The 18,974-nt window shown below is 44.0% G+C and overlaps 1 protein-coding gene across 1 annotated transcript in view; it reads left to right on the top strand.

The window, feature by feature from the left end:
* The window catches only part of LOC115206623 (ventricular zone-expressed PH domain-containing protein), a gene marked incomplete in the record, with an annotated part of 193,336 nt that overhangs the window by 137,906 nt on the left and 36,456 nt on the right, over positions 1–18,974 (top strand). The window contains 1 exon segment of the mRNA XM_029773783.1: positions 7,197–7,314. Coding sequence (XP_029629643.1) covers positions 7,197–7,314 — 118 coding nt within the window.

An 18,974-nucleotide genomic window follows, 5' to 3' on the forward strand; every position in this document is an offset into this window, starting at 1 on the left:
ACCTGTTGCCACAAGAAAAGGTCAACATGTGAAGAACAAACACCATTGTAATACAACCCATATTTATGTTTATTTATTTTACCTTTTGTACTTTAACCATTTGTACATCATTACAAGACTGTATATATATATATATATATATATATATATACTGCTCAAAAAAATAAAGGGAACACTTAAACAACACATCCTAGATCTGAATGAAAGAAATAATCTTATTAAATACTTTTTTCTTTACATAGTTGAATGTGCTGACAACAAAATCACACAAAAATAATCAATGGAAATCCAATTTATCAACCCATGGAGGTCTGGATTTGGAGTCACACTCAAAATTAAAGTGGAAAACCACACTACAGGCTGATCCAACTTTGATGTAATGTCCTTAAAACAAGTCAAAATGAGGCTCAGTAGTGTGTGTGGCCTCCACGTGCCTGTATGACCTCCCTACAACGCCTGGGCATGCTCCTGATGAGGTGGCGGATGATCTCCTGAGGGATCTCCTCCCAGACCTGGACTAAAGCATCCGCCAACTCCTGGACAGTCTGTGGTGCAACGTGGCGTTGGTGGATGGAGCGAGACATGATGTCCCAGTTGTGCTCAATTGGATTCAGGTCTGGGGAACGGGCAGGCCAGTCCATAGCATCAATGCCTTCCTCTTGCAGGAACTGCTGACACACTCCAGCCACATGAGGTCTAGCATTGTTTGCATTAGGAGGAACCCAGGGCCAACCGCTTCAGCATATGGTCTCACAAGGGGTCTGAGGATCTCATCTCGGTACCTAATGGCAGTCAGGCTACCTCTGGCGAGCACATGGAGGGCTGTGCGGCCCCCCAAAGAAATGCCACCCCACACCATGACTGACCCACCGCCAAACCGGTCATGCTGGAGGATGTTGCAGGCAGCAGAACGTTCTCCACGCCGTCTCCAGACTCTGTCACGTCTGTCACGTGCTCAGTGTGAACCTGCTTTCATCTGTGAAGAGCACAGGGCGCCAGTGGCGAATTTGACAATCTTGGTGTTCTCTGGAAAATGCCAAACTACCTGCACGGTGTTGGGCTGTAAGCACAACCGCCACCTGTGGACGTCGGGCCCTCATACCACCCTCATGGAGTCTGTTTCTGACCGTTTGAGCAGACACATGCACATTTGTGGCCTGCTGGAGGTCATTTTGCAGGGCTCTGGCAGTGCTCCTCCTGCTCCTCCTTGCACAAAGGCGGAGGTAGCGGTCCTGCTGCTGGGTTGTTGCCCTCCTACGGCCTCCTCCACGTCTCCTGATGTACTGGCTTGTCTCCTGGTAGCGCCTCCATGCTCTGGACACTACGCTGACAGACACAGCAAACCTTCTTGCCACAGCTCGCATTGATGTGCCATCCTGGATGAGCTGCACTACCTGAGCCACTTGTGTGGGTTGTAGACTCCGTCTAATGCTACCACTAGAGTGAAAGCACCGCCAGCATTCAAAAGTGACCAAAACATCAGCCAGGAAGCATAGGAACTGAGAAGTGGTCTGTGGTCCCCACCTTCAGAACCACTCCTTTATTGGGGGTGTCTTGCTAATTGCCTATAATTTCCACCTGTTGTCTATTCCATTTGCACAACAGCATGTGACATTTATTGTCAATCAGTGTTGCTTCCTAAGTGGACAGTTTAATTTCACAGAAGTGTGATTGACTTGGAGTTACATTGTGTTGTTTAAGTGTTCCCTTTATTTTTTTGAGCAGTGTATATAATATGACGTTTGAAATGTCTTTATTATTTTGGAACTTCTGTATGTGTAATGTTTACTGATAATTTTTACTGTTTATTTCACTTTTGTATATTATCTATTTCACTTGGTTTGGCAATGTGAACATATGTTTCCCATGCCAATAAAGCCCCTTGAATTGAATTGAATTGAGTTGATTTGAATTGAATTGAGTTGAATTTAATTTAATTTAATTGAGTTGAGTTGAATTGAATTGAATTGAGTTGAATTGAATTGAATTGAATTGAGTTGAATTGAGTTGAATTGAGTTGAATTGAATTGAGTTGAATTGAGTTGAATTGAATTGAATTGAATTGAGTTGAATTGAGTTGAATTGAATTGAATTGAGTTGAATTTAATTTAATTGAATTGAGTTGAATTTAATTGAATTGAGTTGAGTTGAATTGAGTTGAATTGAATTGACTTGAATTGAATTGGCACACAAGGGTTTATAGATGTTTAGACAGATACAGTAGGTACTATACAGACTCGGCCACAATGTTCCACAAACTCTTGTCTTTTCAAAACCACCTTCCCACTTGTGATTGTGTAAGGATGTGTATACTGTATGTCATCTCATCGTTGTCCTCATCTGTCACATCACTTCCAGGAGATTGTGGCAGTTGGGTATCTTGGGGTGTTGGGATTAGCGATGGTGGTGACTGTGTTGACGTTTCTGGATCCATCACAATGTTTTGGGATGATTTTTCCCTTTTTTCCTCAAGGGTTACTACTCTGTATTTGTATTGCCCAATTGTAAGGCGTAGAAAAGTATGTGTGTGTGTGTGTGTGTGTGTGTGTGTGTGTGTGTGGAGGCGTAGACATGTTGTCTGATATGCCATAAGTCATTAGTTTGTCTCTGTGGGATGAGTCAGCAGATATGGCTGGAGCTGGGATGGATGGAATGTTTGCCTGCTATGTCATTTCCTGTTCACTCTGAGTCATGGTACTGTGACGTTTGACCCTGGGTGGGCTCACCTGGACTGACTCGACAGGAGCTCAGTCTGACAGTGTGGAAGCACTGACTCGACAGGAGCTCAGTTTGACAGTGTGGAAGCACTGACTCGACAGGAGCTCAGTCTGACAGTGAGGAAGCACAGCTATAGATACAGTAGATGACAAGGTCTAAGAAGACAGTCATGCGTCTCACACACACACACACATACATACACACACACACATATATATACACACACACACATACATACACACACACACATATATACACACACACACACTCTCCTACTCTCTTTGTCCCTTTCGTTCACTTTTTTTTCCTGTCTCTCTCTCTCTCTCTCTTTGTGTTTTTGTCCACCCGCTGTGTCTCTGACCACAGCCTACATCTCACTCTGCTCAGTTCCCATTGTTCAGGTTATCAGGGCCATGACATCATGTGTGTATAATCTCACTGTTTAGTTTAGGAAAAACCTCTGTGTGTGTGTGTGTGTGTGTGTGTGTGTGTGTGTGTGTGTGTGTGTGTGTGTGTGTGTGTGTGTGTGTGTGTGTGTAAAACCCAGACCCCCATTACAGCCCCGGCCACATGCTGGGGTCTCCCTGAAAGACCCAGTGAAAATACAACCCATTGTGCTCATCAGCCATCATTCATCTGGATTAAATTGAAATTCTCTCTCTCGCGCTCTCTCTCTCTCACTTTCTTTCTCTCTCTCTCTCTCCCTTGTCATTTCTCTCTCTTTCTTTCTCTCTCTCCCTTTTCATTTCTCTCTCTCTATCTCTTTCGCTCTCTTTCTCTCTAACACACAGATGGTCCTAGTTTATTTTGCCCATGTTCTTTGTACGAGCTCTTAGGTACATGTCTCTTTGAGTGTTAGTAAACCAGACGTAAAATAAATCATCTTTATTTCTCTCTCTCTCTCATTTCAATTTAAAGAACTTTATTGTCATGGGAAACATATGTGTACATTGCCAAATAAAGTGAAATAGATAATAAATAAAAGTGAAATAAACAATAAAAAATTAACAGTAAACATGACACAAAAGTTCCAAAAGAATAAAGACATTTACAATGGTGTTTGTTCTTCACTGGTTGCCCTTTTCTTGTGGGAACAGGTCACACATCTTGCTGCTGTGATGACACACTGTGGTACTTCACCCAGTAGATATGGGAGTTTATCAAAATTGGATTTGTTTTCGAGTTCTGTGTGGGTCTGTGTAATCTGAGGAAAATATGTGTCTCTAGTAAGGTTATACATTTGGCAGGAGGTTAGGAAGTGCAGCTCAATTTCCACCTCATTTTGTGGGCAGTGTGCACATAGCCTGTCTTTTCTTCAGAGCCATGTCTGCCTACGGCAGACTTTCTCAATTTTACATTTACATCATTTAGCAGACGCTCTTATCCAGAGCGACTTACAAATTGGTGCATTCACCTTATGATATCCAGTGGAACAACCACTTTACAATAGTACATCTATATCTTTTTTTAGGGGGGGGGGTTAGAAGGATTACTTTATCCTATCCCAGGTATTCCTTAAAGAGGTGGGGTTTCAGGTGTCTCCGGAAGGTGGTAATTGACTCCGCTGTCCTGGCGTCGTGAGGGAGCTTGTTCCACCATTGGGGTGCCAGAGCAGCGAACAGTTTTGACTGGGCTGAGCGGGAACTGTGCTTCCGCAGAGGTAGGGAGGCGAGCAGGACAGAGGTGGATGAACGCAGTGCCCTTCTTTGGGTGTAGGGACTGATCAGAGCCTGAAGGTACGGAGGTGCCGTTCCCCTCACAGCTCCGTAGGCAAGCACCATGGTCTTGTAGCAGATGTGAGCTTCAACTGGAAGCCAATGGAGTGTGCGGAGGAGCGGGGGAACGTGAGAGAACTTGGGAAGGTTGAACACCAGACGGGCTGCGGCGTTCTGGATGAGTTGTAGGGGTTTAATGGCACAGGCAGGGAGCCCAGCCAACAGCGAGTTGCAGTAATCCAGACGGGAGATGACAAGTGCCTGGATTAGGACCTGCGCCGCTTCTTGTATAAGGCAGGGTCGTACTCTGCGAATGTTGTAGAGCATGAACCTACAGGATCGGGTCACCGCCTTGATGTTAGCAGAGAACGACAGGGTGTTGTCCAGGGTCACGCCAAGGCTCTTAGCACTCTGGGAGGAGGACACAATGGAGTTGTCAACTGTGATGGCGAGATCATGGAACGGGCAGTCCTTCCCCGGGAGGAAGAGCAGCTCCGTCTTGCCGAGGTTCAGCTTGAGGTGGTGATCCGTCATCCACACTGATATGTCTGCCAGACATGCAGAGATGCGATTCGCCACCTGGTTATCAGAAGGGGGAAAGGAGAAGATTAAATGTGTGTCGTCTGCTTAGCAATGATAGGAGAGACCATGTGAGGATATGACAGAGCCAAGTGACTTGGTGTATAGCGAGAATAGGAGAGGGCCTAGAACTGAGCCCTGGGGGACACCAGTGATGAGAGCACGTGGTGTGGAGATGGATTCTCGCCACGCCACCTGGTAGGAGCGACCTGTCAGGTAGGACGCAATCCAAGAGTGAGCCGCTCCGGAGATGCCCAACTCGGAGAGGGTGGAGAGGAGGATCTGATGGTTCACAGTATCAAAGGCAGCAGATAGGTCTAGAAGGATGAGAGCAGAGGAGAGAGAGTTAGCTTTAGCAGTGCGGAGAGCCTCCGTGACACAGAGAAGAGCAGTCTCAGTTGAATGACCAGTCTCGCTCAACTCTCGCTCTCTTGAAGACGGAAGGGACGTAGCCAGCGGTCAAGGATGAGTTGATGAGCGAGGTGAGCTACGGGAGAAGGTCTCCGGAAATGGTCTGGAGAAGAGAGGAGGGGATAGGGTCAAGCGGGCAGGTTGTTGGGTGGCCGGCCGTCACAAGTCGCAAGATTTCATCTGGAGAGAGAGTGGAGAAAGAGGTCAAAGCACAGGGTAGGGCAATGTGAGCAGGACCAGCGGTGTCGTTTGACTTAACAAATGAGGATCGGATGTCGTCAACCTTCTTTTCAAAATGGTTGACGAAGTCATCCGCAGAGAGGGAGGAGGGGGGGAGGGGGAGGAGGATTCAGGAGGGAGGAGAAGGTGGCAAAGAGCTTCCTAGGGTTAGAGGCAGATGCTTGGAATTTAGAGTGGTAGAAAGTGGCTTTAGCAGCAGAAACAGAGGAAGAAAATGTAGAGAGGAGGGAGTGAAAAGATGCCAGGTCTGCAGGGAGGCTAGTTTTCCTCCATTTCCGCTCGGCTGCCCGGAGCCCTGTTCTGTGAGCTCGCAATGAGTCGTCAAGCCACGGAGCAGGAGGGGAGGACCGAGCCGGCCGGGAGGATAGGGGACAGAGAGAGTCAAAGGATGCAGAAAGGGAGGAGAGGAGGGTTGAGGAAGCAGAATCAGGAGATTGTTTGGAGAAGGATTGAGCAGAGGGAAGAGATGATAGGATGGAAGAGGAGAGAGTAGAAGGAGAGAGAGAGCGAAGGTTGCGACGGTGCGATACCATCTGAGTAGGGGCAGAGTGAGTAGTGTTGGAGGAGAGCGAGAGGGAAAAGGATACAAGGTAGTGGTCGCAGACTTGGAGGGGAGTTGCAGTGAGATTAGTAGAAGAACAGCATCTAGTAAAGATGAGGTCAAGCGTATTGCCTGCCTTGTGAGTAGGGGGGGATGGTGAGAGGGTGAGGTCAAAAGAGGAGAGAAGTGGAAAGAAGGAGGCAGAGAGAAATGAGTCAAAGGTAGACGTAGGGAGGTTAAAGTCACCCAGAACTGTGAGATGTGAGCCATCCTCAGGAAATGAACTTATCAAGGCGTCAAGCTCATTGATGAACTCTCCAAGGGAACCTGGAGGGCGATAAATGATAAGGATGTTAAGCTTGAATGGGCTAGTGACTGTGACAGCATGGAATTCAAAGGAGGAGATAGGCAGATGGGTCAGGGGAGAAAGAGAGAATGTCCACTTGGGAGAGATGAGGATTCCAGTGCCACCACCCCGCTGACCAGATGCTCTCGGGGTATGCGAGAACACATGGTCAGACGAGGAGAGAGCAGTAGGAGTAGCAGTGTTTGTGGTTATCCATGTTTCCGTCAGCGCCAAGAAGTCGAGGGACTGGAGGGTAGCATAGGCTGAGATGAACTCTGCCTTGTTGGCCGCAGACCGACAGTTCCAGAGGCTGCCGGAGACCTGGAACTCCACGTGGGTCGTGGAGCAAGGCTATGCTCACTGAGTCTGTACATAGTCAAAGCTTTCCTTAAGTTTGGGTTAGTCACATTGGTCAGGTATTCTGCCAATGTGTTCTCTGTGTTTTGGGCCAAATAGCATTCTAGTTTGTTCTGTTTTTTGTCAATTCTTTCCAATGTGTCAAGTAATTATCTTTTTGTTTTCTCATGATTTGGTTGGGTCGAATCGTGTTGCTGTCCTGGGACTCTGTGGGGTGTGTTTGTGAACAGAGCCCCAGGACCAGCTTGCTGAGGGGACTCTCTCTCTCTCTCTCTCTCTCTCTGTGTAGGACCTGGACAGTCTGCAGATCCATCTGGAGGAGGTGCGTTTCTTTGACCTGTTTGGCTTCAGTGAAGAGGAGGGCAGCTGGCTCTGCTACATGTGCAACAATCCAGAGAAGGCCACAGGTAAACAAACACACCCGATCCTCCCTGTCTAACATAACACACCCGATCCTCCCTGTCTAACATAACACACCCGATCCTCCCTATCTAACATAACACACCCGATCCTCCCTATCTAACATAACACACCCGATCCTCCCTATCTAACAAAACACACCCGATCCTTCCTATCTAACAAAACACACCCGATCCTTCCTATCTAACAAAACACACCCGATCCTCCCTATCTAACATAACACACCCGATCCTCCCTATCTAACATAACACACCCGATCCTCCCTATCTAACAAAACACACCCGATCCTCCCTATCTAACAAAACACACCCGATCCTCCCTGTCTAACAAAACACACCCGATCCTCCCTGTCTAACAAAACACACCCGATCCTCCCTGTCTAACATAACACACCCGATCCTCCCTATCTAACAAACACACCCGATCCTCCCTGTCTAACAAAACACACCCGATCCTCCCTGTCTAACAAAACACACCCGATCCTCCCTATCTAACAAAACACACCCGATCCTCCCTATCTAACAAAACACACCCGATCCTCCCTATCTAACAAAACACACCCGATCCTCCCTATCTAACAAAACACACCTGATCCTCCCTATCTAACAAAACACACCTGATCCTCCCTATCTAACAAAACACACCTGATCCTCCCTATCTAACAACACACCTGATCCTCCCTATCTAACAACACACCTGATCCTCCCTATCTAACAACACACCTGATCCTCCCTATCTAACACACCTGATCCTCCCTGTCTAACATAACACACCTGATCCTCCCTGTCTAACATAACACACCTGATCCTCCCTGTCTAACATAACACACCTGATCCTACCTGTCTAACATAACACACCTGATCCTCCCTGTCTAACATAACACACCTGATCCTCCCTGTCTAACGACACATCGCACATTCTTTGCTCCATATGTGTTAGGTTTTAAGCTTCCTAGCATTGAAAGAATGGAGAACTTTATTCAGATGTTTTATTTTTTATTTAACTAGGCAAGTCAGTTAACCTCTTACATCTAGGCGTTGAACCCCTAGCCAACAGCCAATGGGATCGCATGGCGCGAAATACAAAACCTCAAAAATCCAATAATTTCAATTTTTCAAACATACGACTATTTTACACCATTTGAAAGATAAACCTCTCCTGAATCCAACCACGTTGTCTGATTTCAAAAAGGCTTTACAGCGAAAGCAAAACATTAGATTATGTTAGGAGAGTACATAGACAAAAATAATCACACAGCCATTTTCCAAGCAAGCATATATGTCAATAAAACCCAAAATAAAACCCACAGCTAAATGAAGCACTAACCTTTGATGATCTTCATCAGATGACACTCCTAGGACATTATGTTATACAATACATGTATGTTTTGTTCAATCAAGTTCATATTTATATCCAAAAACAGCTTTTTTACATTGGCACGTGATGTTCAGAAAATGTATTCCCACCAAAAACTTCCGGTGAATTTACAAAAATACTCATCATAAACGTTGACAAAATACATAACAATTATTTTAAGAATTATAGATACAGATCTCCTTTATGCAATCGCTGTGTCAGATTTTAAAATAGCTTTTCGGCTAAAGCACATTTTTCAATATTCTGAGTACATAGCTCGCCATCACGGCGAGCTATTCAGACACCCGCCAAGTTCGGGGCAAACTAAACTCAGAATTAGTATTAGAAATATTGTATTACCTTTGCTGATCTTCGTCAGAATGCACTCCCAGGACTGCTACTTCCACAAGAAATGTTGTTTATGTTCGAAATAATCCATAGTTATGTCCAAATACCTCTGTTTTGTTCGTGCGTTCAGGTCACTATCCAAAGGGTAGCGAGCGCATTTCGAGACACAAAAAGTCAAAATGTTCCATTACCATACTTAGAAGCATGTCAAACGCTGTTTAAAATAAATGTTTATGGTATTTTTAACGTAAAATTGCGATAATATTCCAATCGGACAATAGTGTATTCATTCAAGGAGGAAAAGAAAAAACAGCGTGCTCGCGGGAACGCGCATATCCAATCTCTTTGTCCCCAGGCAGGCAGTCCACTCAGAAACTGAGCTACTATACTCTGCCCAGTGACAGGGGAATGCTCAAAACACTTTCTGAAGGCTTTAGACAGCCAATGGAAGCCTTAGAAAGTGCAACATGACAGCACAGATACTGTAGTTTCGAAAGGGACTAGAAAGAAGAACTACATTTCTCAGATCCTACACTTCCTGGTTGAATTTTTCTCAGGTGTTTGCCTGCCATATGAGTTCTGTTATACTCACAGACACCATTGAAACAGTTTTAGAAACTTCAGAGTGTTTTCTATCCAGATCTACTAATAATATGCATATTCTCGTTTCTGGGCAAGAGTAGTAACCAGTTTAAATCGGGTACGTTTTTTCATCCGGTCGTGAAAATACTGCCCCCTATCCATATCAGGTTAAGAACAAATTCTTCTTTTCAATGATGGCCTAGGAACAGTGCCTTGTTGTCACGGTCGTCGTAGCAATTAGACCAAAATGCAGCGGGTACGTGAATATTCATCTTCTTTAATGAAGGAAAACGTAAACACTTAACAAAACAACAAACATCGACGAGACACAGTCCTGTCAGGTCCAACAAACACTAAACAGGAAACAACTACCCAGAAATCCCATAGAAAAAAACACCCCTCTTAAATAGGAACTTCAATTAGAAGCAACGAGGAGCAGCTGCTTCCAATTGAAGGTCAACCCAAAAAAACTCCACATAGAAATAGACATACTAGAACTAACATAGAAATAGACTAACATAGAACATAGCCCAACAAACCACGAAACACTCTAAACAAACACCCCTCTTAAATAAGAACATAGCCCAACAAACCCCAAAACACTCTAAACAAACACCCGCTGCCACGCCCTGACCAAACTACAATAACAAACAACCTCTTTTACTGGTCAGGACGTGACACTTGTTCAGGGGCAGAACAACAGATTTTTACCTTGTCAGCTCGGGGATTCGATCTAGCAACCTTTCAGTTTCTGGCCCAACTCTCTAACCACTAGGCTACCTGCCGCCCCTAATGAATAATGCGTTGCCTATCATCTAATCAATACATAGTTTGTGTAACGACACGGAGTCTGGACCCCATCAACCTTCGCTAATAGAGAGGAAGTGGTCAAGAAAGAGACAGAGCTTGTAAGGAGAGACTTACTCATCTCAGTAGTTTAATGTGGTCGTCGGTCCTCCGCTCCACCTGAACTGTCAAATACATCAAAGATAATCAGTGAAAATGAAGGAGATGTGGGGGTAGGGAGAAGAAGCCATTGCAGACAACTTGGATGAACCCATAATTTGTCACGGGGGGGGGGGGGGGGGGGCTGGGGGGTGTATTCCATGGCTCTTTGTTCGTGAACTAGTGATCTCACTGATTTATCACCATTATGATGCACATCAATCAGGCATTCTGTCATTCAACCCACTGGAGTCATTAAGCTAGCTACTACCCCGCTCAAAGCACTCATTTCTGGATAGCAGACATGTCTTTGAATAGGACTCTTCATGGTTGGGTACAATGAGATACATGTATCTCTCTGGAGGATAAAGCATTTTTCTGAAGCAGTGTGGAACATGAGGGGCCCAGATGTTCTGGAGCTGTCCTGGGCTTCAGGGGGACTCACTGGGTAGACTGGGCATCAGGGGGATTCACTGGGTAGACTGGGCTTCAGGGGGACTCACTGGGTAGACTGGGCATCAGGGGGATTCACTGGGTAGACTGGGCTTCAGGGGGACTCACTGGGTAGACTGGGCATCAGGGGGACTCACTGGGTAGACTGGGCATCAGGGGGATTCACTGGGTAGACTGGGCATCAGGGGGATTCACTGGGTAGACTGGGCATCAGGGGGATTCACTGGGTAGACTGGGCATCAGGGGGATTCACTGGGTAGACTGGGCATCAGGGGGATTCACTGGGTAGACTGGGCATCAGGGGGATTCACTGGGTAGACTGGGCATCACAGGGATTCACTGGGTAGACTGGGCATCAGAAAGATTCACTGGGTAGACTGGGCATCAGGGGAATTCACTGGGTAGACTGGGCATCAGGGGGATTCACTGGGTAGACTGGGCATCAGGGGGATTCACTGGGTAGACTGGGCATCAGGGGGATTCACTGGGTAGACTGGGCATCAGGGGGATTCACTGGGTAGACTGGGCATCAGGGGGATTCACTGGGTAGACTGGGCATCAGGGGGATTCACTGGGTAGACTGGGCATCAGGGGGATTCACTGGGTAGACTGGGCATCAGGGGGATTCACTGGGTAGACTGGGCATCAGGGGGATTCACTGGGTAGACTGGGCATCACAGGGATTCACTGGGTAGACTGGGCATCAGAAAGATTCACTGGGTAGACTGGGCATCAGGGGAATTCACTGGGTAGACTGGGCATCAGGGGGATTCACTGGGTAGACTGGGCATCAGGGGGATTCACTGGGTAGACTGGGCATCAGGGGGATTCACTGGGTAGACTGGGCATCAGGGGGATTCACTGGGTAGACTGGGCATCAGGGGGATTCACTGGGTAGACTGGGCATCAGGGGGATTCACTGGGTAGACTGGGCATCAGGGGGATTCACTGGGTAGACTGGGCATCACAGGGATTCACTGGGTAGACTGGGCATCAGAAAGATTCACTGGGTAGACTGGGCATCAGGGGGATTCACTGGGTAGACTGGGCATCACAGGGATTCACTGGGTAGACTGGGCATCAGAAAGATTCACTGGGTAGACTGGGCATCAGGGGAATTCACTGGGTAGACTGGGCATCAGGGGGATTCACTGGGTAGACTGGGCATCAGGGGGATTCACTGGGTAGACTGGGCATCAGGGGGATTCACTGGGTAGACTGGGCATCAGGGGGATTCACTGGGTAGACTGGGCATCAGGGGGATTCACTGGGTAGACTGGGCATCAGGGGGATTCACTGGGTAGACTGGGCATCAGGGGGATTCACTGGGTAGACTGGAGATACTGGCCATGTCCGAATACCCGTACTTAAATATCAAATCAAATCGAATGTTATTGGTCACATACATGTGATTAGCAGATGTTATTGGTCACATACATGTGATTATCAGATGTTATTGGTCACATACATGTGGTTAGCAGATGTTATTGGTCACATACATGTGGTTAGCAGATGTTATTGGTCACATACATGTGGTTAGCAGATGTTATTGGTCACATACATGTGGTTAGCAGATGTTATTGGTCACATACATGTGGTTAGCAGATGTTATTGGTCACATACATGTGGTTAGCAGATGTTATTGGTCACATACATGTGGTTAGCAGATGTTATTGGTCACATACATGTGGTTAGCAGATGTTATTGGTCACATACATGTGGTTAACAGATGTTATTGGTCACATACATGTGATTAGCAGATGTTATTGCGGGTGTCGCGAAATGCTTGTGCTTCTAGCTCTGACAGTGCCGGAAATAGAACGTTTTATTGTATGTGACATTTTGAAAATGGAATCCGCTTTAAATGTCAGGATGTCATACCCAGTTGGGCTTTTCACCTAGTAGAATTCACTGGTCTGCTTTCAGGACGAGAGAATAGTTTATTTGACAACAGCTGGGAACACCAAGCTGGGTCTCCAGAGACGCGTCTCTTCCTCAACGGTAATAGTATTCCTACTAGATGAAAAGCCGGAGGGAGGGGTGCGCTAGACCATAATGACAGAATGGCGGGAATCAATGCAATTACACATTAGATGACATGTTCTCACTAGGATTAGTACGTTGATATTTATTGCTTCGTATTTACTAAACAATACTTTCTGAATAGTATGTAGTATTTACTAAACAATACTTTCTGAATAGTATGTAGTAATGTAGTATTTACTAAACAATACTTTCTGAATAGTATGTAGTATTTACTAAACAATACTTTCTGAATAGTATGTAGTATTTACTAAACAATACTTTCTGAATAGTATGTAGTATTTACTAAACAATACTTTCTGAATAGTATGTAGTATTTACTAAACAATACTTTCTGAATAGTATGTAGTATTTACTAAACAATACTTTCTGAATAGTATGTAGTATTTACTAAACAATACTTTCCGAATAGTATGTAGTATTTACTAAACAATACTTTCTGAATAGTATGTAGTAATGTAGTATTTACTAAACAATACTTTCTGAATAGTATGTAGTATTTACTAAACAATACTTTCTGAATAGTATGTAGTATTTACTAAACAATACTTTCTGAATAGTATGTAGTATTTACTAAACAATACTTTCTGAATAGTATGTAGTATTTACTAAACAATACTTTCTGAATAGTATGTAGTATTGTAGTATTTACTAAACAATACTTTCTGAATAGTATGTAGTAATGTAGTAATATGTAGTATTTAATAAACAATACTTTCTAAATAGTTTGTAGTAATGTAGTATTTACTAAACAATACTTTTCTAAATAGTTTGTAGTAATGTAGTATTTACTAAACAATAAGTTCTGAATAGTATGTAGTAATGTAGTATTTACTAAACAATAAGTTCTGAATAGTACGTAGTAATGTAGTAATATGTAGTATTTAATAAACAATACTTTCTGAATAGTTTGTAGTAATGTTGTAGTAATGTAATAGTATGTAGTATTTACTAAACAATATGTTCTAAATAGTTTGTAGTAATGTAGTAGTAATGTAATAGTATGTAGTATTTACTAAACAATATGTTTCTAAATAGTTTGTAGTAATGTAATAGTATGTAGCATTTACTAAACAATACATTTCTAAATAGTATGTAGTAATGAAGTAGTAATAGTATGTAGTGTTTACTAAACAATATGTTCTAAATAATATGTAGTAATGTAGTAGTAATGTAATAGTATGTCATATTTACTAAACAATACGTTCTGAATAGTATGTAGTAATGTAGTAGTAATGTAATATTATGTAGTATTTACTAAACAATATGTTCTAAATAGTATGTAGTAATGTAGTAGTAATGTAATATCCTGTAGTATTTACTAAACAATATGTTCTAAATAGTATGTAGTAGTAATGTAATAATATATAGTATTTACTAAACAATACATTCTAAATAGTATGTAGTAATGTAGTAGTAATAGTATGTAGTATTTACTAATCAAAACATTCAAAACATAGACGTAAGGAACTGACAGTGGACAGGTTTTGGTAATTAAGTGTTCAATTACAAAGGATGAGAGGAGAAAGAGGATAGATGGGGGAATAGAAAGGCCATATTCTTGTAAGACACAGGAAGAGAAGTTATGGCAGAGACAGAGAGTTATGGTCAGGTGTAAATCTCTTTCTGTAACACACAGGCCTGTTGTCTGTGCCGTTCATGGTATATTTAATGAGAAGCTACCAGATATTTTCCAGAAAGCCTTAGGCCCTGGCAGGAAGTTGTTTACCAACATCAGGAATCAGAAAGATGAGGACTGCATGTTGGGAATTCAGAGCTGTTGGTAAACGAACTAAGCCCATGTCATCCTGATCCTTTAAAGTTAGATTTATAAAACCAGAACATCCATAAATTATGTCATTTCTATAAGTGGAACATTTGGAGATGGTGGTCCAAAACAGAACCATGTTGGGTTTCTCTCTTATAGGCATGTTATAGAGTAGGCCTACTGGGTTCTGGTTGAATAACACCACCATGGCCTGTTATAGAGTAGTCCTACTGGGTTCTGGTTGAATAACACCACCATGGCCTGTTATAGAGTAGTCCTACTGGGTTCTGGTTGAATAACACCATCATGGCCTGTTATAGAGTAGGCCTACTTGGTTCTGGTTGAGTAGGCCTACTGGGTTCTGGTTGAATAACACCACCATGGCCTGTTATAGAGTAGTCCTACTGGGTTCTGGTTGAATAACACCATCATGGCCTATTATAGAGTAGTCCTACTGGGTTCTGGTTGAATAACACCACCATGGCCTGTTATAGAGTAGTCCTACTGGGTTCTGGTTGAATAACACCATCATGGCCTGTTATAGAGTAGGCCTACTTGGTTCTGGTTGAGTAGGCCTACTGGGTTCTGGTTGAATAACACCACCATGGCCTGTTATAGAGTAGTCCTACTGGGTTCTGGTTGAATAACACCATCATGGCCTGTTATAGAGTAGGCCTACTGGGTTCTGGTTGAGTAGGCCTACTGGGTTCTGGTTGAATAACACCACCATGGCCTGTTATAGAGTAGTCCTACTGGGTTCTGGTTGAATAACACCATCATGGCCTGTTATAGAGTAGATCTACTGGGTTCTGGTTGAATAACACCACCATGGCCTGTTATAAAGTAGATCTACTGGGTTCTGGTTGAATAACACCACCATGGTCTGTTATAGAGTAGTCCTACTGGGTTCTGGTTGAATAACACCACCATGGTCTGTTATAGAGTAGTCCTACTGGGTTCTGGTTGAATAACATCAGCATGGTCTGTTTTTGCTTGGTTTCTGGCTCTGTCCCTGATGACAAGCCCATGATTAATACACATACACATTTAGGGAATGATGAAGTACTTACTGGAGCGAATCAGGGAAAATATCTGATTCTGACCCCCAGTGTGTAACAAGCATATCCCACCAGGGATTCAACCATACAACCTTCAGTGTGCAATACTCAGCAGTGACCCATAGAGAATCACTGTACCTGCCAAGTCTGAGTGTTTACCTTACTGTTGAATATAAAACAGTGGGGAGGAGTGGTCATTCTGGGTTGATTTGAAACATCTTTCTGCTGTAAACCCCTAGTCCTGAAGAGCTAGAGGTTAAACAGACGCTGTTTTTCAAGCCCAACACTAACACACCTGATTGTACTGATCAGCTAATCATCAGGACCTTGTTTGGTTGAATCAGGTGTTTTGGCTCCAGGGCCTTGGTCATATGGCATTATGGGTATATTTAAACATGGATCCTCATCTCAACTGTGATACATCCTTCAACGTAACTATATTAGTATTATGGTTAAGGAGAAGGGCCACCCCATTACAATACATTATGGTTAAGGAGAAGGGCCACCCCCATTACAATACATTATGGTTAAGGTGAAAAGCCTCCCCCATTACAATACATTATGGTTAAGGTGAAGGGCCACCCCCATTACAATACATTATGGTTAAGGTGAAAGGCCTCCCCCATTACAATACATTATGGTTAAGGTGAAAGGCCTCCCCCATTACAATACATTATGGTTAAGGAACTTTTCTGTCCAAAGCTTTTCTTTCTCTCCTTCTACCCTGTCAACAATCTGTCATCACCCTCTTATTTTCCAACGCCATCCATTCCCTCTCTACGGCCGGATCTCTCCCAGGAAACACACACACACACACACACACACACACACACACACACACACACACACACACACACACACACACACACACACACACACACACACACACACTCACTCACTCACTCACTCACTCACTCACTCACTCACTCACTCAGTCACTCACTCAGTCACTCACTCAGTCACTCACACAGACACACACACACACACACACACACACACACACACACACACACACACACACACACGCCATACCCAAAGCACCATCTCTGATTGTAAAAGATTGCTATAACTGTAAAGTGTAGTCATTCCTCCACTGTATTTTTGTTCTCCCGGCTAGTTATTCATCTCTCCCTGATTACACTGGTACTGTATGTACTAATCACATGTGGCTTTTATTTGGCTTGTCTGTAGTGTCCTGTATAATGAGGTGGTTGTGTGTAGTGTCCTGTATAATGAGGTGGTTGTGTGTAGTGTCCTGTGTAATGAGGTGGCTGTGTGTAGTGTCCTGTATAATGAGGTGGTTGTGTGTAGTGTCCCTTATAATGAGGTGGTTGTGTGTAGTGTCCTGTATAATGAGGTGGTTGTGTGTAGTGTCCTGTGTAATGAGGTGGTTGTGTGTAGTGTCCTGTATAATGAGGTGGTTGTGTGTAGTGTCCTGTGTAATGAGGTCGTTGTGTGTAGTGTCCTGTATAATGAGGTGGTTGTGTGTGTAGTGTCCTGTATAATGAGGTGGTTGTGTGTAGTGTCCCTTATAATGAGGTGGTTGTGTGTAGTGTCCTGTATAATGAGGTGGTTGTGTGTAGTGTACTGTATAATGAGGTCGTTGTATGTAGTGTCCTGTATAATGAGGTGGTTGTGTGTAGTGTCCTGTATAATGAGGTGGTTGTGTGTAGTGTCCTGTGTAATGAGGTCGTTGTGTGTAGTGTCCTGTATAATGAGGTGGTTGTGTGTGTAGTGTCCTGTATAATGAGGTGGTTGTGTGTAGTGTCCCTTATAATGAGGTGGTTGTGTGTAGTGTCCTGTATAATGAGGTGGTTGTGTGTAGTGTACTGTATAATGAGGTCGTTGTATGTAGTGTCCTGTATAATGAGGTGGTTGTGTGTAGTGTCCTGTATAATGAGGTGGTTGTGTGTAGTGTCCTGTATAATGAGGTGGTTGTGTGTAGTGTCCTGTGTAATGAGGTCGTTGTGTGTAGTGTCCTGTATAATGAGGTGGTTGTGTGTAGTGTCCTGTATAATGAGGTGGTTGTGTGTAGTGTCCTGTATAATGAGGTGGTTGTGTGTAGTGTCCTGTATAATGAGGTCGTTGTGTGTAGTGTCCTGTATAATGAGGTCGTTGTGTGTAGTGTCCTGTATAATGAGGTGGTTGTGTGTAGTGTCCTGTATAATGAGGTGGTTGTGTTTGGTGTCCTGTATAATGAGGTGGTTGTGTGTAGTGTCCTGTATAATGAGGTGGTTGTGTGTAGTGTCCTGTATAATGAGGTGGTTGTGTGTAGTGTCCTGTATAATGAGGTGGTTGTGTGTAGTGTCCTGTATAATGAGGTCGTTGTGTGTAGTGTCCTGTATAATGAGGTGGTTGTGTGTAGTGTCCTGTATAATGAGGTCGTTGTGTGTAGTGTCCTGTATAATGAGGTCGTTGTGTGTAGTGTCCTGTATAATGAGGTCGTTGTGTGTAGTGTCCTGTATAATGAGGTGGTTGTGTGTAGTGTCCTGTATAATGAGGTGGTTGTGTGTAGTGTCCTGTATAATGAGGTGGTTGTGTGTAGTGTCCTGTATAATGAGGTGGTTGTGTGTAGTGTCCTGTATAATGAGGTGGTTGTGTGTAGTGTCCTGTATAATGAGGTGGTTGTGTGTAGTGTCCTGTATAATGAGGTGGTTGTGTGTAGTGTCCTGTATAATGAGGTGGTTGTGTGTAGTGTCCTGTATAATGAGGTGGTTGTGTGTAGTGTCCTGTATAATGAGGTGGTTGTGTGTAGTGTCCTGTATAATGAGGTGGTTGTGTGTAGTGTCCTGTATAATGAGGTGGTTGTGTGTAGTGTCCTGTATAATGAGGTCGTTGTGTGTAGTGTCCTGTATAATGAGGTCGTTGTGTGTAGTGTCCTGTATAATGAGGTCGTTGTGTGTAGTGTCCTGTATAATGAGGTGGTTGTGTGTAGTGTCCTGTATAATGAGGTCGTTGTGTGTAGTGTCCTGTATAATGAGGTCGTTGTGTGTAGTGTCCTGTATAATGAGGTCGTTGTGTGTAGTGTCCTGTATAATGAGGTGGTTGTGTGTAGTGTCCTGTATAATGAGGTGGTTGTGTGTAGTGTCCTGTA

Source organism: Salmo trutta, chromosome 13 (genome assembly GCF_901001165.1).
Source record: "Salmo trutta chromosome 13, fSalTru1.1, whole genome shotgun sequence".
NCBI lineage: Eukaryota > Metazoa > Chordata > Actinopteri > Salmoniformes > Salmonidae > Salmo > Salmo trutta.